This window comes from Phocoena sinus, chromosome 3 (assembly GCF_008692025.1).
Source record: "Phocoena sinus isolate mPhoSin1 chromosome 3, mPhoSin1.pri, whole genome shotgun sequence".
In the NCBI taxonomy this organism is placed as follows: domain Eukaryota; kingdom Metazoa; phylum Chordata; class Mammalia; order Artiodactyla; family Phocoenidae; genus Phocoena; species Phocoena sinus.
The window spans coordinates 115632452-115655870 of NC_045765.1; the positions used below are offsets into that span (position 1 = coordinate 115632452).

The following is a 23419-nucleotide window of genomic DNA, read 5'->3' on the forward strand; positions in this document are numbered from 1 at the left end:
CCGGGAGCCCCAGCACCTCCTCCTCGACTGAGCCGGCGAGGGCCGCTGGGAGGGAGGAAGATAAAGCCCCTCGCTCGGGCGGGGTGCGCGCGGAGCCAAACAAGCGCGGAGGTTTTGGGGCTACCGCGGCGGCGCAGGAGTTACAAAGTCGCAGCGCAAGCCTCTGGCACCGCTGCGCAGCCCGAGCAGCGGCGTCGCCCCCCATTGTGGCGCCCCCAGGCCAGGCCAGCCGCCCGGGACCTGGGCTGGGGCGCGGCGGGAGCCCGGAGCCCGGCGGCCCTATGGGCCACCTCGCCGCCGCCGCGCCACAGCTATGACCCTGAGCACGGAGATGTCCGATGCCTCCGGCCTCGCCGAGGAGACAGACATCGACGTGGTGGGGGAGGGCGAGGACGAAGACGACGAGGAAGAGGAGGACGACGACGAGGGCGGCGGTGGCGTGTCCCGGCTGGCTGTCCCCGCGCAGCGGCGGCGACGGCGGCGCTCGTACGCCGGGGAAGACGAGCTAGAGGACCTGGAGGAGGAGGAGGACGACGATGACATCCTGCTGGCCTCGCGGACAGGGGGCTCGCCGGTGCCCCCGGGCCCAGCCCCGGTGGCAGGGGCCGGGACCGGCTGCGGCGGCAGCGCGGGCGTGGGCGGCGGCGGGGGCGGCGGCGTGAGCGCGGGCGGCGGCGTCAAGAACCCCCTGGTGAAGCCGCCCTACTCGTACATCGCGCTCATCACCATGGCCATCCTGCAGAGCCCCAAGAAACGGCTGACGCTGAGCGAGATCTGCGAGTTCATCAGCGGCCGCTTCCCCTACTACCGGGAGAAGTTCCCCGCCTGGCAGAACAGCATCCGCCACAACCTCTCACTCAACGACTGCTTCGTCAAGATCCCCCGCGAGCCCGGCAACCCCGGCAAAGGCAACTACTGGACGCTCGACCCCGAGTCCGCCGACATGTTCGACAACGGCAGCTTCCTGCGCCGGAGGAAGCGCTTCAAGCGGCAGCCGCTGCTCCCCCCCAACGCCACCGCCGCAGCCGAGTCGCTGCTGCTGCGCAGCGCGGGGGGCGCGGGGGGTGCTGGGGACCCAGCCGCCGCCGCCGCCGCTGCCGCCGCGCTCTTCCCGCCCGCGCCCCCGCCGCCCCCGCACGCTTACGGCTACGGCCCCTACGGCTGCGGCTACGGTCTGCAGCTGCCGCCCTACGCGCCGCCCTCGGCCCTCTTCGCCGCGGCCGCCGCCGCCGCAGCCGCCTTCCACCCGCACTCGCCTCCGCCGCCCCCGCCGCCCCCGCCGCCTCACGGCGCGGCCGCGGAGCTGGCCCGGACCGCCTTCGGCTACCGGCCTCACCCGCTCGGCGCCACCCTGCCCGGCCCCCTGCAGGCCTCGGCGGCCAAGGCAGGCGGCCCGGGCGCCTCGGCGCTGGCGCGCTCCCCATTCTCCATCGAGAGCATCATCGGGGGCAGCCTGGGCCCCGCCGCCGCTGCCGCCGCCGCCGCGCAGGCCGCCGTCGCCGTGCAGGCCTCGCCCTCCCCCTCTCCCGGGACACCGTCCGCACCCGGGTCCGGCGGCGGCGGCTGCGCGGCTCAGGCGGCCGTGGGACCGGCCGCCGCGCTCACCCGTTCCCTCGTGGCCGCCGCGGCCGCCGCCGCCTCCTCCGTCTCCTCGTCCGCCGCCCTGGGGACTCTGCACCAAGGGACTGCCCTGTCCAGTGTCGAGAACTTTACTGCTAGGATCTCAAATTGTTAATAACGCTATGTTAGCGCGCTTGAGAAAGAGAAGGTAGGAATCCCGGCTCCTTTTTTCATCTGGGTGGTTTTGTGTTTTGTTCCCTCCTCCCGGCGCGGCCCTTCCCGACCTCGCGCCCCCTTCCACCGCTTTGGATTCTCAGATGAGACTGTCTGGCAACTGCTAGGGCGCGCTTTTCTGCTCTGCAGGTCCCTCTTATTTATGAAAAGTCGCCCTATGCTGCAGCCCCCCAACCTAGGGCGGGGAGGAAGAGGGTGCTGGTGGGGATCCGCCCTGTCTAGGCACAAGGGGCTTCCTTGACTTTGGGAAAATTTTTAAAACCTAAGCCTTTTTGAGGTCTAGAGAGTCTCAGGTCCAGGCGTTAAAAGGAAAAAAAAAAAAAAAAGGATCGATAATGTTCAAAAGAAGATTAATACAAAAAATAGTAAAGGTCCCGAAGAATGCCAGAGAAGCAATAGTTTTTATTTGAGAACACTTGTCTGGTGTACTTTTTCATGAAAAGAAAAAAATGATTAACATGTTTACATAAGGAAAAAGTCAGAATTATCATTTCTTATTTTAACCTGTGTTTTGTATCATAATAGACATGAGGAATTTTTATTTTGTACTTACTGCGTATTCTTTGCAAGGAGTATTGTAAATTTTGACTGGCAATTATTATTGTACTATTCTAATGTAAGATTTTTACACTTTTTTAGAAATAAATGCTTAATTTTCAAAGAAAATTCTCAAAAAGAATCGGCTTCAGTCATCCCCTTCTTAGTTTGTCTTTTCTGCTAAAAAAGTTTCCTTGCGAGATAAGTAGGAACCCATTATGAAATAGAAAAATAATATTTTCAAAGACAACTTAAAAGCATCATGCCATGATTTTTCATTTATACTTTCTAAGTCAAAACCATTGCAGGAGATCAGAAATTGTTTTTAAACGACTACAAATAAAAGTTACTTTGGTATACATTTCAAATCTTATTTGATTCTATTTTGAAGAGCATTGAGCCTACTCAAAATAAAAGCCACAGTTCTTTAAGATACTGATAATTTTACAGAACTTTAAAATTTACTTTCGAGTTTCTCACTCCATTTAACTGCCACTCTTTTTTGAGCGCAATATTGTATATATATGTAAAAACTCTGCAACATAAGGTTATATTATAATGGAAGCAACACAAGCAAATAGGGAATTTTTGGATGAAAAATTTATTGGAAAAAATTTAATAGAACTGATCATTAAATAGCTTTAAAGTCATGAATAAGAAACTATTTACATAGATAAAATGAATTGTATTTGAAAGCTCTAGTATTTAAAACTATTTTCTTTGACACATAGGATTCCAGTAGTTGCATAAAGAAGTTTTTATCCTAAAAGGCAAACTTAACTTTGAATTCTAGTTTAAATGAAAAACAGAGTATGTAAGGGAAACCTTTAATTTTTGGATAGCATACTCTAAAGAATAAAAATGAAATTGCATCAGGTGTTTAGTGAACTACCTATATTTATACAATTTGGGTGATTTAGGATATCTTTTTTCAGATTTTGCTTTCACTGACTACTTGTTGCAGGCAACTTATAGTTCTTTGAAAAAAATGTGAAACTCTAGTTTTGATTACTACCGATGTTGTGGGCTTCAGATAAAACCAACGCATATGTAATATGTAATTTAAATGCTTAATATCAGTGAGTTGCAGAGGTTAAATCTGTTAATTTTTAAAAAATATCTGGACAGGTATATATCTGAAGAGCTGGAGATTTAACCTAGCAAATTAACAAAGACTTCATAATAGTCCAGTATTTTGCAGTGACGTTCATTCTTGATGCCCTGTCCTTCCCTCCCTTTTTAGGGAGGAAAAAAACTGACTCTCATGGCCTCAAAATTAAGTTCTGTGGGTTTTTTTTTTCCTATGAGATATTAGGGAGAGGTTAAATAAGAGGTTAAAGTAAACACAATCACCCCCCAATTTACCACTAAATATATAGATATAAGCTGAAATTCGTTAGAACAAAATCTTATATGCAAAGTTACTCTTACCCTAGCCCACCTAAGGGAGAGGAGACTTTGCAAAGTTACTCTTACCCTAGCCCACCTAAGGGAGAGGAGACTTTGGAACCCAGAACGTCCGGATGCCACTGGCGCCCTGGGTGAACAGACGTTAGCAGGCCGAGCCCAAACAGCACGAGCACTGCTGACGGGCCTTGCAGCCTTCTGTAACGCATAAATCTGAAATATATATCTGAAAGTAATTAGGAAGAGAGCGAAAGAACAAAACCGTGTGTATTATTATTATTATCTGCATGATGCTTGGATGTCCTGAAACCTGGGAATCCCGGCTAATCCCTCTCTCTGTCCAGATTCCTGCATCTTTAAAAAAGCGCGGGGACGGGCTTCACCCCCAGGTTGTCAGTGCTTTTAAGAGAATGGCAAGAAGGCCTGGGCGATCCAGCGCTGGCCTCGGTCCTGGACCCGGAGCTTCCCCCGCAAGCGCATCGTGAGCCCTGATTCCTGAGAAAAGGTAAAGCAGACCTGCCTGCCTCAGTCTCGAGTTTTGCGTCCTAAGAGTTCAGCTCCTCCACCCTCAGGGTTTGGGGTTCCACCATCTTCTTTGCTGGCTCCGTGAGCCTGGCCGACGGGCGGACGACATATGAGAAAGCGAAGGCCGTGGGGCAAGTGAGGGGTGGGCCGTGGGCCGCTAAGCGAGGGCCGCGGGGCAGGCGAGGAGTGATCCGTGGGCCGTGGACCCGGTGAGCCAGGAGAGCGGGGCGCGCCCCGTCAGGCCGCGGGGCGAGCAGGTGCTGGAACAAAGACCGCCCGGCCGCCGGCTACCGCGGCCTTTGATGGGCAAGGACGTCTCCTCCCGGGGCTCCTCATTCGCATGCAAATCCAGCTCCGGTCCCCTTTTCTTTGAAGGCAAACAGAAGGATGTTTGTGTGTTTGTAAGGACGAAGCCTGCTTCAACAAGCCTTCCTCAATAGGCTGGGTCTCGAAAAATAAACCAGTTGGACAAACATTGGCCACCAGCTCTCCTCCTCCCGACTACAAAGTGTGGATTTGCTACAACTCATTAACCCGACGCTTTTCTCCCCTTCTCCTTGTTTCTTTGCTCATCAAACGCCCCCGTAGAGCCTGGAGACAAATGACAGAAGCGCAGTTGGGAGGGAATTGCAGTTAATAGGGAGAGGGATATATTGGGGCTAATGGTTCAGGCAGCTCCCGAAGAAGGACCACACAAAAAGGAGCCTCTCCATTCAGGGCTGTGTTGTGCTGTGGAGATTTAATCTGCAGCTAGATTTAGCCAAATGTTATCTATTGCGGGGGTAATGAAGCCCTTATGGATTGAATTGCTCCTTGTACCACACATGGTGTCATGACCTTAGATCATTTCTTGGTTGATTTCTTTCTTCTCTATTGGGTAATTATTTTATTTCTTTAAAATAAGAAGCTAGCGCTTCTGCTCAACAACGTGTTTCCTCTCCATCCCCATCCCGTGCATTTATTTAAGAGGCACTTACTTCCCTTCCTCTTAAAAAAGAAAAGAAAAAGAAACTGAGGAGGCAAAGGAAAAAAATCGTGAGGACTTTCCCCATTTTTTACTCATAAGGCATCTTGTTTGCACATCTCCGCTTCCCTGTCCCCTACTCAGTGGCCCATTCCTGCCTTAACTTTCTGCTGATGGAATTGGAATTTGGGGTATATTTGTTATCAGACTTCTTACAGTGAATGTAGTAAGCATCTCTTTGGGGGGAAGGTTTCTGCCCTTCATAGTTTTGTTTGTTTTTAACCCACCATTCCTTCCTCTAGCCTGTCCTCTGAGAGAGCTGGGGGAGGTGATTATTTTGATGGAATACCAGCCTGTGCCATTTATTAAAGGCTGTCTGAGGCCAGTGGCTGTGCCTGTTTTGTTTTTCTCTCTCTGGCTCTGGTGGCTCTGATTTCCTTGCTTGACTGAGGACCAAGCTTGGAGCAGCTAACAGTGTTATTACAACTGCTATTGATGGGTAGGGATCTGATGTTACTACCCAGAGCTAGGAATTAAGAACTCTAATTTTAGTTTAGAAATTCTCTGCTGGCTACACATTTTGCGCACACCTGTCTTTATAACTGACTGAGAAAAGTCATTTAGGGGCAAATTAAAGGTCATATCAGCATCAAACTCAATCCAAATCAGAAATCTGCCCAGGAAGGACCCTGGTCTCTCTGGGCTTCTCCAAGGGAGGGTAGCCCTGGGACTAACTGGAATGCCAGGGGTCCCCTTCCCTCCTTAGAACTGAACCAGATAGGCCTGGGGAGCAGAGGACAAGTGAAGTGGGCCCGGCATTGTCAGTATCCATTCTCGTCTCTACTGGTTTCCTGGTGTTGCAGCTGGATCACACATATACACACGCAGGCGTGCACGCTCATTGCCCATCAGCTGCCACTCGCCTCCCTTCTCCCCTATGATTTTGTAATTAGGCATATGCTTTTTGTTGGTAAATGTGTTTGATGTCATGGCCAGTGAAACGTGGAGTGTTTATAGGGCCACGAATGTAAATGTGTAAATATGTTTAGTGTAAAATCTGGCCCTTCGACTTTAGCAATAAATACCCTGCCAACTCGGATACAATTACATTTGACAGAAAGATGGAGAATCTGATCATGACCAGCTGCTCAGGGCTCTTTGGGGCTTATACTTTGCCAACTGAATTCACTTTTCAGATAATTTCTTTGCATGTCACATCTCTCTAATCACATCTTTCCCTTGATGTGAACAGCTTGGGCTCCCTTCTTTTTATTGTTGACCCCTCTGGCATGCAGGAAACTTCCTGGTTCATTCCTCCTGCTTCCTTTACCAGGAAACTACTGTTCAGTAACAAGCAAAAAACACACATAGAAAACAGCTGATTCTTATCATCGAGCCCCTGTTTAGAGTCCGGAGTCTCCAAGTATGATAAGGTGGCTAGGAAGAGAAGTGAGGATAAAGACTGTAAGCGTCATATTTATAATTTTTCTTGTCCTTAGCATTATCATCCTAACTTTAAAAACTGTTTTGAGTTGCTCTACCTTTTAAAAGTGAACCTTTTAGGGAATTTTACATACAGAAAAATGCACAAATCTCAACCACTTTTCACAAAGTGAGCACACCTGTGTAACCAGCTTCAGCTCAAGAAGCATGTTACCAGTACCCAAGAACCCCTTTCCTGTCTATTCCAGTCACCACCCTCAGCACACATTAACTTTTCAAAAGGATTTTCACTAATACTTCTCTCAACCACATTGTGAAATAGTGAGGACAATAATTGTTACTGACCCCACTTTACAAATAAAGATATCAAGGCTCAAAAGATATGAAGTGACTTGCCCAAGGTCACAGCTACTGGGATGTCAGCATTTAAATCCCATTTTGTTGCCATTACATCACACCGCCACTGTGTTAACATCATTGTGATTGATTAAATGCCCACTGTGGTAGGGTGATTGCCTTAGAGGTCACTGTGTAGAAGAGTCATTTATTTCTTGTACACTTTTTTGGTGTTTTCGCTAGATTCTCCTCCTTGCCACTTCCACTCAGGGCTTCCCAGAGATACGCAGCCCCTGTTTTGGATGCATTTGGAATTGATAGCTAATTATTTCAGATATATCAGCTTCTTTCACCTAGTTCTACATGACACTCTCCTAATATCACTATTTTTTTTTTGCATCAGCAATCTTCTTTAAAACATCACACACACACACACACACACACACACACACACACGGCTTACCTTTCCACCACCTCTGTAATATTTGTCCGTTTCCTCGGCTTCTCTCACTGATATTTAAGGCTCAGAATCTGCCACACTGGCAGAACGTTTTGCTAAGATGCTAAGTAGGTCTTTATAACCAGACTTAGGATCACATCCTTCTCATGTGGAAATGGGAAGAGTGTGTAAGGGTCAGATAAACTGATTTAACATTTAATGAGAAAGCAAATTATTTTCCTGAGACTGTGCCCTCCCCCCACTCTCGAAGAGTTTACTTTGAACAGCTGCGTATGATGTGGCTTGAGTGCGTTCTTTTAGCCCCTACATGGTTAATGCACTGTACCGGAGCCTCCTGAGGGGTGGCCCCTCCTGGAGCTCCAAACTGCCGGGCCACAGATCTGCCTAAAATGCGTTGATGATGGTGGTGCGGGCATCCCAGACCACCTGCTGGAATCACATCTCTCCCTTGATGTGAACAGCCCATCCTTGCCAGTCGCCACCAGAAGCCTCACTGAAGCCCAGCCTCCTCGGGCAAGCGCAGGAGCCACTACTTGTCCCTTATGAGGACATCCAGGCTGGAGTCAATGCGGGGATCGCACCTAATTGTGAGCTGCAGACCACAAAGGAAAGTGTAGGCGGTGATTTTTTTCAAGAGACAGTGCTTAATGTAAGGTAACACTGATTTTCTAGAGAAAGTGTTTTTAAAAACTCTTTCTTCTAAATTCTAGGCTGTAAAAAAACAACAAAACCCCACTTCAGGAAGAAACACAGTCTATTAAAATCAGAAGCTTTATTTAGAGAACCTGGAATATTCTAATTCTGAATTGGAAATTAGAAGAAGGTCTGGAAGGATATTTTTCTAATCTTAAAGTGAGAGTGACTCTTTTTCAAGATAGGATGTTTCCCTGTACAAAGCATGCTACCGTTAAGGAGAATCTATCTAGTCCGTTAGGCGGAATGCAACTCTATGTAATGCATCCATAGGTCCAGTGAGTCCCCCAGCACCAAGAGAGGATCAGGCAGGCCTGGGTGGGAGAGGATGGCTCTGAGGCCATGGGCCTTGCTTGGGTCTGTCTGTCTGAGAGGGAGACAGAAACAAACTATGAATTCTCTCTTACAACTCTGATCAATAAAAGACTGGCAAAGAAAGGGGGGGCAGATAATCATGGCAGAAAGCAGAAGCTTCTCTGAACACTTGCTTAGGAATTCCCTTTAATATAACTAAAAGGCAGATATTTTCAGCAATAAAAGGATATGATACATTTTCTGACAAGTCAATAATGAAGGATTATAATGAATGAAAACTTCGTTTTCTATTTCTATTTTATTATTTTTATGCAGTTTCATATATATGAAAACGACTGTGACGAGATTATATTCTGTTAATTCATTGACTGGGAAGAGGGGGGGAAAATCACAAACCAAAAACAACAACAAAAACCCTCCAAAGCCTGCAACAGAAGAAATAAGACTCAGTTAAAAATAAAAATATTAGATCAGTTTTCACACTCATTTATACTTTTGGCAAATATGGTGATGGGTTTCGAGAATCAATAAGCCAATTTATGTGAAAATACTTTGGAAAACATAAAACCTATACACATGCAGGGAATGATGATTCCTTTGTGGCTTCTTTCCCACATCCTTATTCTTACAAGGAAATAAAAAGAAAAACTTCTAACCGTTGGAGTATACCCAAATCCTTAAATTAGATAAGAGAAAATTTTGGTCTCCTGTAAGACTCATCTTTCTTCAACATTCCCACCCTATCTATGAAATAAATTGTTATTTAACCCTTTCTAGAAATCATGAGAAGAAAAGAAGTGGCACTGTGTTTTCTCTTACCTCAGCCAGATGTGTATCTGGACAGATAACTTTCTCTTCCCTTCTAAAATAAACAAACCAGTGGTGTTTTAAATCCACTCTTCTAGTCTCTTGTTCTATTTCTTTTCTCTAGTTATTTATCTACTGATCATCTCTTTAACCTCTAAGCTTTGAAAAGTGGGATTAGTCTTCAGTATTTATTGAGCACCTGCTACATTGCAAATCCCTTTAGTCCCAATTTAAATGTAGGGAACAAATGAAAGAATTCCCACCACCACTCTGCCTCTGATAACAGAAACATATACTCGCACAACCAGAGGAACAAGCCATTTCAGTAGGAAACAATGGGGTGGAGGGAAGACTAGGAAGATAATTTTTTCATTTCCCCATTTAACAGAACCATTAAAAAAAAAATCCCGATCGTCTGTAAACTAAACCGAAGTTGCTTCTTGAAAATATCTTTCTAGTGTGGCAGTTTTCTCACAAAGTGCTTAAAACAGCTATAGGGGCGTATGTGGTATGGAGGTAACTCAGTGCAAAACTCCTCCACGCAGAGAACTAGGAATTTGAGTTTCCTCTCAAGTTTTTAAGGCTTTCTACTAAGAGTTCACCTATCAGTCTTATCCCTAGCCACCAGTTCTTCTTCGGTGAAGAACTGAAAAGGTGGGGGAGGATGGTTTGTGATCAGGCCCATCAAAAAATGCTCAGACTACTGTGAACTGAGACTGTGACCTACAAGGAATGAGTTTATGTTCATATGGGTTTGTGAAAGAGTCAAATACAGACGCACAGTGAAAGGCCCTAGGACACTTTTTTCCCGTTCTTAAACATTTTATTACAAATCAAAGAAAAACTTTAAATTTAAAAAAATTTTTAATAAAGAAAAAAATATTTTTCTTGTATTCTTTTATAATTTTAAACTATTTTCCACTTGCAAAAATTGTAGACACATTGATACGCAAACTCAGAGAAGTCAGGGTTTGGAAGAGTTTTTTGGTACTCAAGCATTAATCTCACCTTTTAAGTTATCGCCAAGGAACTTAGGGCAGGTCACCAAGTTTGGGTCTTGTTTTCTTCTTCAAGAGGAACCAGGGGTACAGAGGACAAAAATAGAATGCTGAGGCGCTATGTTCTGTTTTTCTATTTAAGGAATTTAATATTTCTTTGCCTTCCTCCTCTTTTCCCCCTCCCCCTCCCCCCATTCCCCCCATCTGCATACTTAGCAGGACTCAAGCAAACCATCCCCCACACGTCATTAGAATTATGTGGGACGGGATCCCTCATTTTAGGGAGTTGGTGGGTGCGAGTTGTTATTGTAACTCTATTCTGTAACTAAAGCTCTGGCATGTAATAAATCTCTCCCCAAAGACTTTTGGATCTTTGATTTGAAAAATCGGATTCCTTTTGTGGAAACAGTTGACAGGAACCTAAAAGGATTAGTTGCATTCCACATAGGATAATTTTTACTGGCAACATTTTGAAACGATTTGGTCCCTTTCAGACCTTAAACAATGTCCAGAAAAATGATCTAACGAGACTTGTATTGTTTTCCTTTGTATGTGAATCCGTTTGCCGCTTGTGCCAACGTCTCCATAGGGTTTTGACAGGGTTTTGCTCCCGAGCAGTGCACCGAATTAATTTTGGATCTCCCTGTCTACTTGGTTTGTTACTTCCTTCGGCCAGGGTCGCAGCAGTGTTTTCCCAACGTCAGTCCCTGAAATGAAGCGGGAGCGGGTGGTTTGTCTCTCGGTGGCGCCGCGTCTGGGAGGGGGCCCAGGGACCCGTCGCGGCTCGCCGAGGGCGGCGCGACAGACGCGCAACGACCGGCCCCCTTGATTGCCGACAGCCCGGGCACCCGGACTTGGCAGGGGAAGGCAAGGCAGCGCGCACTTCCTAACCCTTCACCGTCTGATACTCCTGGGGCCCTCTGTCCACCAGGATGCGAGGCTGAAAGCGAGAGGGCTAAAAGGGAGAAAATTTAGTTTCTCCTTCACTCCCTAACCACCCCCCTCACCCGAAAAGAAGCCCCAAACAAAAACCAGGAGAGGCCTGCCGTCTCCCAGAAGACGGCCGCTGTGCTGCTGCGAGCGGCCGCGGGCGACCGCGCTCCCCGCCTCCCCCGGCCCTCTTCCACTGTTTATTTTGTTGTCAGCGGACTTATCAAGATGTTAGTTTGCTGGAGGTTCTGACCTGCCCGGGCGCTTTGGCTGCTCAGCCCGGGCTTTCCCCTCTGTTGTACACCTGCACAAACTCCAACCGCACTCCCCTGTCTGATTTATGGCCCAATTAAAGGTTCAGCGTTCTTGAAGCCACCCGCGCTGCTTCCCCTCCCCGCCTCCCGCGGGCCGCGGCGAGCGCAGGAATGCGCGGGGCCGGGTCGATCCCGCGCCGAACTACCGGGAGCGCGCGGCCGCGGGACGCGCTCGGGACCCCAAGGGGCGGCGGCGCCGGTGAGGGGCCTGCTCGTGGAGAAGGGCGAAGGAACCTCGCACGCACGTTCCCAACAGGCGCACGCAATTAAGCCTCATCCCCAAACAATAGTTATTTCCTTCTTGGGGTTTCGGCTTTACTGGGACGAGGCGCAGCGCCGACAGCACGCAAGGCGCGGGGCGGGAGGGCAACGGAGCGGCCACGTGGCGCGGCGGGACGCGGAGGCCCCGCACTGTCCTTCCGGTCGCGACCCCCCCTACTCTCCTCCCCGGGGACCGCCTGCCGCGCTGCCCAGGCCGCGCCTCTGGACGGTTTTCCGGGAGAGGCAGGGGCGGCCGCGGGGCGCGGAGGAGTGGAGAGGCGGCGGGCCGGGGCTGGAAGCCGTGCGCCGCTCTTCCGCGGCCCTTCCTTCCAGCCTCTCCGCGAGGGCTGCTCGTCCCGAGGCCCGGAGACTCTCCCTGGAGAAGCCGGAGGTGCCCGCTGCCGGCCCCGTCTGTTCAAGGGAAGCGCGGGGTCAGCGACCGCCCAGCCCGCGAATCCGGCGGGAGCCGAGACTCCGCGGCGCGGGCGGGTTGGCTCCTGCTCCAGCCTCCTTCTTTTCGGCCTTTTCTTTCTAGAGAGAATAAAAGCGGCAACCCAACCGAAGTTGGAAGCATTGAGCATCTTCTTAACCCAACTTTGTCTTCTTTCCGTCTATCATTCCACCTTTCTAATTGGACTAATTAGGAGCGCTCTGCAGTGTCGTTAGGCCCAGGGACTGAACGCTTAGAGGTTGTGAAAAGGGCCCTGAATGGCCACGCTGGGGGCCGGGCGGGGGTCTTTGCGACTCATTCAGCACAGAGTAACAGTGGCAACATTTATCCCTGGCCATTGAAAAGAGGCTCGATTAAAACGTTTGGAAACTAATGCCACCCTGCATCCCTTCTCTAATTAGAGGAGCCCGGGGCGATTTTGAGAACGCCAGAACCCCGCCGACACAAGTCCTGCGCGCTACTGCTTTCCGCCCTTTCAGCGCAGCCGATTTCCTTCCCGGAGACAGAAGTCCGCCACCTCCCCACCTGTTGCTGGCCCGCCTTTCCCGCTTATCCCTAGCCCCTTCAGTCTTCCTAGGCTGAAGGCCCAGCCAACTGTGTTAGGACGCGCAGCGAAGCAGAGAAGTTGGGGGCAGCCTAGTGGAAAAGGCTTCTAGTTCCCTCTTAATGTCTCGGACGGAAAGCACACTTTAGCATTCAGCAGGCTTCAGATTTTCCTCTGAATGTGTTTCCTCGGTATTTCTCACACTGTCTAAGTATAGCTTGGGCTTACTCCCTACCCCACTTTTTAAACATGAAATTTCCAAGTCAAGAATCTGGGAATGGGAGTCTCAGGTGCCCTCCCTATCGACTATACTATCTTAGCCGCACACTTTGCTGTAGGAGTTCTTCACTTGCATAAGTAATTTGTACTTTTTGTCACCAGCCTTTTCTTTTTAAGAAATGTGTGTTGAGCACCTACTATGTGCCTAGACAGATTCTTACTATACACTTCAGCCTTCTTCCTTCCTTCTTAACCCATCCCCAGATATGCCTTAGGAAGCTGAGCTTGACTTGGCTCAATTTCTCAAGCTGTAGATTCTATCCCCGGGGTTTATATGTAGATCTATGTAGATTTTTATCTTTTTCATGGCTTAGTAGGAAGGTACCAAGACACAAGGTATTAGGGAAACAAGTGATAGAAATGAGAAATAGCAGACACATTTCAACTACAGATTTTGTGTATATGTGTGGGGTTGTTTGTTCATTTTCTTGATGGGAGGGTGATATCTGATATTTTTACAAAAAATTTGAAACACATTTTGCCCTAGAATAAAGGGGATTGAGAAAGTTTGATTTCCTCTTTTCTTTTTCCTTCCTTCCTCCCTCCCTCTCTCTCTCTCTCTCTCTTTCTTTCTATCTTTCTTTTCTCTAATCCTCCTTTTTGGAAAAGTGCCAGATGTACAAAGAAATATCATCAGGTCACTGTTCTTGATCTTGTTAATTTAGAAAATGGAACCTCAGCAAAATATGCTATTAACTAAATGTCAACCCACAGCATGCAAAATTCCTTGGATCCAAACTTCAAAAAAAGGAATGAACGATGTCATGTGAGTGAAAGGAATCATGGAATTTTTAAAGGCCTAAACTGATCTTAATAGATTTTTATTGCTTCCTCACCCTGCTTCACAATATTTTAACAGTTACAATATGCATGACATTGCAACATAAATCTAACTATTAAGAAGCTGGGAGGGGCAGAGAAGAGGAAAAGAGACAAGCAGAGTGGTTCACTTGCGCTGGGGAAAATTACAATTTGCAAAATTTAAAATTCCTGGAAATTTTGAAGTGAGAAATCAAAATCGATTGTCTGTGATTTTTAATAATCAAACCTCTTATTTTTTCATTTCAGTTGCTAACAAATTTTAATTAAATAACAGCAACTAAAGTGCTCAACTCCTAAGCATACAACTTGCAACCACTACTTAGATCAAGTTACTGAACATTTTAAACACCCCAGAAAATCTTTCCATGCGCCTTTCCAGCCAATACCACCCCACCCTCAGCCACTATTCTCATTTCTATCACCATAGATTATTTTTAAATGTTGTTAAATTTCAGATAAATGGAATTATACAGTGTGTATATATTCTTTTGTTTGGCTTCTTTTACTTATCAGTATGTTTTTGAGATTCATCTGCTCAAACTCCTATTTATAAGACAATTTAAATTCTAAGTCAATTCATATAGGTCAAGAAGGGCAGACAGACACTGGAAAGCTTTAACTTACTCTGAAATTAAAAACAAACAACATTAAATTAAAAACAAACAATGCCCCAATTCCACCCCCCCTCCAAAATACATCATTATCAACCAGCAGAGGTAATTTTATGATTACAGGTATGTAAGTAAACAAATATGATGAAATGTTTTACCTGCAATAACTGCTAGTTACATCATTTTCAAGATGCAATTGTGGGTAAATATAAAGAAAGCAGAAGCCACAAGACGCTTTTGTCACTGGATTCTATTTCCTACTCACCAGTTTAGCCGTAGGAAGTACTTTGGGCCTCTTCACAAAGAATGGCATGAACTTGAGGGGGAACATATATTGCATCCAGTTTGTTTTATCTCAGACATGCAAGTACTTAGTGCAACAGCCTGTCAAGTGCACTTTGAATTTTGTTTGAAAGTAAAGTGTTCATTTTGCAAGTAACCTAGCCGTCTACACTTTGTCTCATCTATGAGTCATCATAGAGGCCAGTTAACTTTGAACACAGAAAGCTGTTCCCTAGAAATGAAAGAAGCACAGCAAACCTGCAGAATGACAATGGTCCTGCTGTCCCCCAGGATCCCCAGCCATGCAGCCCCAAAGCCTGCGCTCTCATGAATTCACGCTGTGGGTGACCAACCAGAGACAACCAGTGCAGCCCGTCATTAGTGCTCCTTCCCTTCCAAAAAACAAGAGAATGCAGCCAGTAGGAATGTTTTCCCCAGGAAGGAGAGCATTTTTAGCCATGGGCATGTTTGTGCCATGGGAGAAATTATGAGACTGGGTAGAAGAGACTGAAGTGAGGTTTTGATCGCTTATTACTCGATATTGGTAAAGTTGAAGTAGAGAACACATCTTTTTATAATCTTTAAATCCAAAAAATTAACATAAATATAAAAGAAGCCATGGAGTTCATACTCAGGAAAACACTGTGAAGACAAAAAGTCATCTCTAATGAACTATCACAGTACCAGTCATATAAACTGAATCAGTAATTTCTGAAAATAAGCAAAAGAAACTACATACCTATTAGAATATTGAACATTTAAAAAAAGAGCAATAATACCGATTGCTGGTGAGGATGCAGAGAAACTGGATCTCTCATACATTACTGGTGTGGATGTAAAATGGTATAGTTACTCTGGAAAATAGTTTGTCAGTTACTTACAAAATTAAATATGCGCCTATCATACAGCCCGGCAACTATACTCCAGGGCATCTATCCCAGAAAAATGAAAATTTTTGTTCCCAGAAAAATCTGTACATAAACGTCCATAGCAGCCTTAGTTGTAATAGCAAGAGACAAAAAGAAAGCAGACAACCCACATGTCCTTCAAGGGGTGGAACTCTGGAATATTCATACAATGGAATACTACTCAGCAGTAAAAAGGAGTAAACTATTGGTGAGACAAAAAACTGGTTCTCAAATGCTTTATGCTTAGTGAAAAAAGTAAACCTCAAAAGGTTACGTACTGGATGATTCTATATAACATTCTTGAAATGACAAAACCACAGAGATGGAAACAGATTGGTGGTTGCCATGGGACAGGGAAAGGGTAGAAGGGGTTCATATATAAAAGGGTAGCAGGAGGGAGTTCCTGTGATGAAAGAGTCCTATGCCTTGATTGTTGTGGTGGTTACATGAATCTATAGAAGGGATAAGATTGCATAGAACTACACACACACACAAATGCACGTAAAAAATGATGAAGATTGGGTAAGACCTCTTGTAACCTATAAGCTACTTAACGGTGTTAGACAATGTCAATTTCTCAGTTTTGATATTGTACTGCAGTTAGTTATATGACGTGTCACCATTGGAGGAAGCTGTGTGAAGGGTACATGGAACTCTATGTACTATTTTTGCAACTTCTTCTGAGTCTATAATTATTTCACAATAAAAAGTTAAAAAGAAGTAAGAGATCCTTTAGTCGGTGTCTCATTAATAGAAGTCTCAGCCAATGACAAGAACTTTCACTGGTTGATTTCTCATAATTAATAATGGCAATGAATTTAGCCCTGTCCTTGCAATGGGTATTTTATAAGCAATGCTTAAAAGACTCATCATTTTAAATAGTATTTTCTATTGATAGCCCCAATGCTGAAAATTTCTTGGAACATAAAACAATTTGCCCATTTGTTTGAAAAACTTCATTCTTTGAGGGTGGATTTGATTTTTGTAACTAGCCAAGTGTCACTGAAAAATCAAATATCATGAATAAGACAGATGACCAAATTGGGTAAAACAGTTTTTTTGCAAAGCCAAAGGGTCCCTTAAGATTTTATTATCTTGTATAAACTGGTCACAAAAAGAGATCTCAAAATGTCCCTGGGAAAAAAAAAGTCCTCGGGAGTGAAAGCGTCACTGGTATCAGTATGGCCTCCTATGGTGATTGCTTAGAAGGAGACACTCGTTTGCATGCATAAGATCTGATGAAGGTTTAAAAATTGGGCCTCATTTCTAGTCTAGCTGTAAATTCGGTTCTTGGAAATGTGTGTCTTATTTTGAAAATAGTACGTTAAACAAGGTATTGAGTGTTTAAAGGGTAACAGTTACTAATCTCTTTCTAAGCAAAGCAGTACACATTACCTTATCTGTTTCGTAATTTGAACTAAGGCAAATGAAATGTTTATTAACTCTAGACATGGTTGTGACTCTCTTACTCCCTCTACCAAAGTGGAAGGGTGACTAAACCAGTACTACCACTAGTTACGTTGTTAAAAATCTCCATCAATGAAGAGTATGTTCAGCCCGCATAATCAGTGGTTGGCACCATTATGGCATGGACTTGATGCAGATCTCGCCCATGAGATCTGGCCTGCCTACGTGGAAGTGGACCATGACATTAAAACAATCTAAATTCCTATGGTAAGCAGACCAAATCATGAGTGACTGGATATCAGACAAGTTTTGAGTCCTGATGCCAGTGTTTTAACTATGGTACTTATTCTTTTCCTTGAATGTTTTATTGCTTTCATTATTTTATTTCCTCTAGGAATTGTGGACTTCTAAATATTATTAGTGGTTTACCACTTTTATACACATGTATCCTATTATTTTTGGAGATTTGTATGTGGAGAGAGAGACTGGCCTCTTTATTCCACCCATTCATCTACCTGCTCACATAGATGGGCTCCTGTCTGTTTAAAGAAGCCAGAAGGGACCACACAGAATCTAAGACTTGAGCAGAAGAACTTGATCATGAGTATCTGACAAAAATTTGATTTTATTATAGAAAAATCTCTAGTAATTTATCAAAAATTTTTGCTCACTTCTTGATTTGCTTGAAAACAGTTTATTATTTTAAAAATCAAGCAACTGGGCTTCCCTGGTGGCGCAGTGGTTGAGAGTCCGCCTGCCGATGCGGGGGACGCGGGTTTGTGCTCCGGTCCGGGAGGATCCCGCGTGCCGCGGAGCGGCTGGGCCCATGAGCCATGGCCGCTGGGCCTGCGCGTCCGGAGCCTGTGCTCCGCGGCGGGAGAGGCCACAGCAGTGAGAGGCCCGCGTACCGTGCAAAAAAAAAAAAAAAAAAAAAGCAACTTAAGAAATATTACTTTGTTTAATTTCAACAGAACTTCTTGAAAAGATTGTAAACATTTTCATTTAAAAATTTAATAAAATACATGAAAAATTAATAACAAATTAAGATCACTTCTTATGAAAGACTATAAAAGTGTCAAAACTTGGGAATTTGTTACCAGACTCTTGGGTCTATATATCAATAGTATTACAGGCATAACATAAAATAAGGGTTGAAGCAAGTACAAATAAAGATAACATTACAATACTGATATTAAAACTTAAACAAATGATCAAGGGAAACCAGAGACTTACACTTGATTATTCATTTACCCATCTTGCATTTAGTGAGCACCTAGCGTGTCTCAGGCATGGTGTGATGTGCTGTGGATACAAGGAAAAATGAGACATCTGGTTGGAGGGTAGCGGGAGAAGACATGTATACTAATTAAAATGTTGTATGACATGCTTCAATAGAAGTATGAACTGATAAATGTAAAATCACAGTGAAAGAAATAACTATGTCTGAGAGGGTCAAGAAAGGCTTTGTAGGGGAGATAATGTTTGAGACGAGCCTTGAAGAAAGAAGAAAATTATACACAGGAAGAGAATTATAAAAAAACAGCAGCATGAAAAAGCAGGATGCTTTCAGTGAGCCTGTAATTGAACACTGAAACCTCATCACATTGAGTCAACCAAATGCATATAATCAATGGATACTCCTAGTCTTATCACCAAAATCTGAGGTTTCTTTGGCAGCGTCTAGAATCATTTCAGAGGTAAAGAGCAGGGAAAGGGTGGACTAGGGGTCTCTTCACTTGAATATGTGGTTAACTGTTGTATGTTTAACCCTTCCAGCATATTTCTATTATCCTGACTTACTAAGGTTTACTTAAGGTAAGTTTACTTAAGGTAAACTTACTAGTTTACCTTATAATCGAGAACTTTCACAACTGGGCCAAACTTACTGTCCCAGCAGACACTATATAATTTTCCTGCTTTCTCCACTATTGATGATATACTATCTTTTCTTCTTCTGTAGTCTACATCACATAGGACCCAGCTGAGATACTTCCCCTCTCCGTGAATACTACTACTACATGAGTACAAATACTACACAAATACTGTTACTACATGAATACTATTACTACATATTTAACATGTATGGAGCACTTTCTGCTAAGTGTTTTGCTAATTATGTTATGCAAATAATCTCATTTAATTCTCACAACCATCCTACAAAGTACACCCTGTTTTTCACAGGGGAAAACTAAAGGATGATAACATTAAGCAGTTTGTCACTGTCATATATCCTTAAATAGGCGAGCTAGGGTGAGGTTCTGATTTCGGAACCTGGGGTCTGTTACTCTTCATTGCCTCCGGTGAAGGACTTCTCTGTCTAAACCCAAAGAATTTATTAAATATGCTACTTAATTGGCATTAATTTTATATGAGCTTTTGTGATGTGTCCATATGCACTGTCCACTATTAAATATCCACTGTGTTTTCAGCTGCTTAAAAGAAAGCCTATGCCTTGTAATTCCCTTTGTATTCCCATAATGCCTTGCACATAATTAGCATTCAACAAATATTTTCTGACTGATGAATAAATTGACGAATCTACCATTCAATTGAAAAATCTGGGTAAAATAATTTGGAGTTGATTGGCTTTGTTTTGAGGCAAAACAGTAAAGAAACTGATCTAACCATACAATTTAGCCTAATGGATCTATACTGTCCAACTAGAGAGGTAGGGTTATGATGAGTTATGCTCCTGGGTACCTGACATTTGTACTACTATGCGGGATGACTACTGATTGGTTCGACCAACAGTCATAGACAGTATGAATGTATCTATTTCTAATTTACCTGACATGAAAGAAGACCTCTTATAATTTTAAAGACTTTTAAGAGATCTTCCCATTCAAATTGAGCAGACTTTTCTTCGTACTTTCATTTACTTGCTAAAAGTTGATTTGTATTAAATAAGCAAAAGTTATGCCTACCCACCTACAAATCAATAACTGAAAAACATCCATTTGATATATGTCTTCGGGGCATTATACTATTTTAAAGTTCTTTTTAATTATAAGGCCAGGAATTGGTACTACAAGATCCTTTTTTTTTTTTTTTTTTTTTTGCGGTACGCGGGCCTCTCACTGTTGTGGCCTCTCCCGTTGTGGAGCACAGGCTCCAGATGCGCAGGCTCAGCGGCCATGGCTCACGGGCCCAGCCACTCCACGGCATGTGGGATCTTCCCGGACCGGGGCACGAACCCGCGTCCCCTGCATCGGCAGGCGGACTCTCAACCACTGCGCCACCAGGGAACCCAAGATCTTTTTTTAATAAAAGAATATTATAAAATTGCACTAGAAGATTTGCTATATTTCCTTCTGAATTGTCCCTGTTAACATGCATTTTTTTAATGAAGTCACCAACTTGCCATCAGTCAATAGGAGGGTTGGAATAGCTGTCATTTAGGCTTTTTTTTCAGCATATGGCCACAGAATTTACTTCAAAATTAAAGTAAATATAGTATGGGGAAACTATCATTTATATCCACAGAAATCTGGGAAAGAGGTGTCAAGTTACAACAGTGGAATTCATTTTCCATATTTATGATCTCCGTGTCAAGGGGCAGTTGAGGCCTTAGGGATTACTGCACTGAGATATCATTAGATACACTATTGTGCTCTAGGGGACAAGACACCATCACCAATAGAATCACATAGGGCTGCTGAATTCACTATTCAGATTAATAAATTTAATACATCATGTAATCAAGGAGGGTGATTCTTTGGGAGAATCCACCTCATGAGATATTAAGAAGGATACAGAATATGTTCTTTATATATATATATGTGTATATATATATTAAGAAGGATAAGAAGTTGGCTACATTGTGTGCTCTGCTGTCTACTTTCTGAAAATGCCCAACCACCTGAGGACACAGCTCTGGATTCTCTAGCATTTATTGAAGAGCTAAGATGTACAAGGTGTTATATTAAGAACTAGGGGGAATGCAAAGGAAAGGGAGGGGGAATGCAAAGGAAACGGAGGGGAGAATAACATTTATTATTCACCTGCCATGTACTGGGAACTTTTTGCATGATATCACTTTTAATTTATCCATCAAACCTGATGAGATAGAGGTTTGGCCTGTCTTACATTAGGAAATAAAGGCTCAGAGTGGTTAAGTAACTTGCTTAATGCCGCACAGGTACGAAGTAGCAGAGCTCACATTTGAACCCAGATCTTTCAACCCCAGAATCTGTATTTCAGCAACATCATGGAGGCCTCCCAAAGATGAGTTTGAGAGGATGGTAAAGAGACCAGAAGGACATAATTGGAGAGGAGTGGAGAATTTTCCACAGCATTCTGTGGCTATGATGCCAACTCCAGAGTTTGCATTCCTACTGGAAGGACTTACTATATAGAATTAGCTTTCTTAGCCACTTCACACTTTAGAAGCACACTTGTGGCCATTAACAACTTTTTTTTTTAAGAGCAGGTACAGAATTGAAGAAGAAATTGATTAGAGAATCAAAGTATGTGAACAATCTGGCATGTAGATGACCGGATGAATTTTTTTCCTGTTGATTAGCTGTTTTGAAGCTTTGTTCAATAAATATAGTTCCCTTTGGTCCCCAAACCTGTGGGGTTAGGTCCATGAGGTCCACTAAGCTGAAAAACTTAAATCCAAGGTAAAGAAAAACCAAAAATCTCTTCCAGATATGCTATATGAGGTACCATTGTGAGATGCCTCTTGGTTTACGTTGCAAATCATCATCATTACAAATCACCAGCAGTCAGGAGTATGCTGATGACGTGGGTAGACCTTTCCATGATTGAGGTCTTGGTCTCGTAAGAGGGAAAATGGGATGTCCAATCAGCTCTGCTCCCTTTGCTCTGAAGGTGATGCTTCTCAAACCTTAGCATGCTCAGAATCACCTGGCAAGCTTGTCGGCATGCTAGGTCCCATTCCCAAAGTTTCTGATTCAGTAGGTCTGAATTGGGCCTGAGAATGTGCAATTGTAACAAGTTCCCAAGTGATGCTGCTGGTTCGGGAATCACACTGTGAGAATTACTGTCCTAGAGTATAAAGTAGGACCTAGGATGCCAGGGAAGTATACCCCTAATAGTCATCAGGGATATGTAGGCAGCTTCTGACATGGCTCCCAAGGATGTAGCTCCCTCCCCTTGAGTGTGAGCTGGTCATAGTGACTTGCTTCCATCAAAGAGAATAAAGCAAAAGTGATGGGATGTCACTTCCATGCTCAGGATATGAGAGACCGTGTCTTCCATCTTGCTGGTCCCCTCTGTTGCCCACCTACTTGCTCACTCTGAGGCAGCCAGCTGATATGTGAGACGCTCAACACAGAGGTCCATGTGGGAAGGCGCCTAGGGAGGCCACCAGCTAACAGCCCTGGAAGAACTGAGGCATCAGTCCATCAATTAGCAAGGAACTGAATCCCACCAATCCTGACATCCTGAACCATGTCAGTGAGCTAGGAAGCAGATCCTTCCCAGTCATGTCACGAGATCTGACTGCAGCCATGTGATTGACCCAGAGCCAGAGGATCCAGTTAAGCTGTGGTCAGAGTCCTGACCCACAGAAACTCTGAGATAATAAATGTTGTTGCCTTAAACTGCTAAGTTTGGGGGTAATTTGTTATGCAGCAATAGATAACTAATACAAGTGACCTCCTGCCCTTCCATGAAATACTAGATGGGCAGTAGAACAACAGTAGGAGGCAGAGAGAGACTGTGCCTTAGCATGAGTGATGAAAACCTTCCTGTACACAGAGCTATGCTGGTACTGTACAGAGTCAGTTAAAAAGTCTCTATTCTCTCGGCTTTATTTATTTTGTACTTAGAGTATCATCTTTAAATGAGAATATTTATTCAGATAGTTTATTGCTCATTTTCAGAAGTTTTCTTTTTGTACTCTAAGGATTGCTATATGAAAAAACTGCTAATGGAGTAAACAAAAATTCCATCTGTTAGTTTGTGGTGTAACCACATTTAAGCATCTAAGAATCACGAGAATTTTATAACAAATTTATACCTTTTAGAAGCTAATACCTACAGGCAGGTAAGAGCTAAGAAATTTCTCATTTCTAACATAAAATTTACATGTAAAGTAAATGACCAAAAGGAACATTTCAAACTCACATGATTGTAAATGCTGCTGTGTATTATTTAGGTAGAGTTTTAGGTTTTTCTTTTTTTTTCCCATGGTAGAGAAACAGATCAAAGGAACTATTCTTAATGCTTTTCATTTTGTCAACATATCTTTAGACAATCTATTAATACAAGCTGGTAATAGAATTTTATCATGAAAGACAAATAGATTATAGGGTTTTTGGTTTTTTTTTTTACAGTGACTACATGACTTGTGGATTAAAATCAG

At 44.3% G+C, this 23419-nt stretch overlaps 1 protein-coding gene across 1 annotated transcript; it reads left to right on the forward strand.

Moving 5' to 3' along the window:
- Nucleotides 1–288: 288 nt before the first annotated feature.
- Nucleotides 289–2692, forward strand: FOXD1 (forkhead box D1). The gene has a single exon (XM_032627194.1). It carries the CDS (start codon nucleotides 314–316, stop codon nucleotides 1733–1735), a length of 1422 nt encoding a protein of 473 aa, XP_032483085.1. The 5' UTR covers nucleotides 289–313; the 3' UTR covers nucleotides 1736–2692.
- The last annotated feature ends 20727 nt before the right edge of the window (nucleotides 2693–23419 follow it).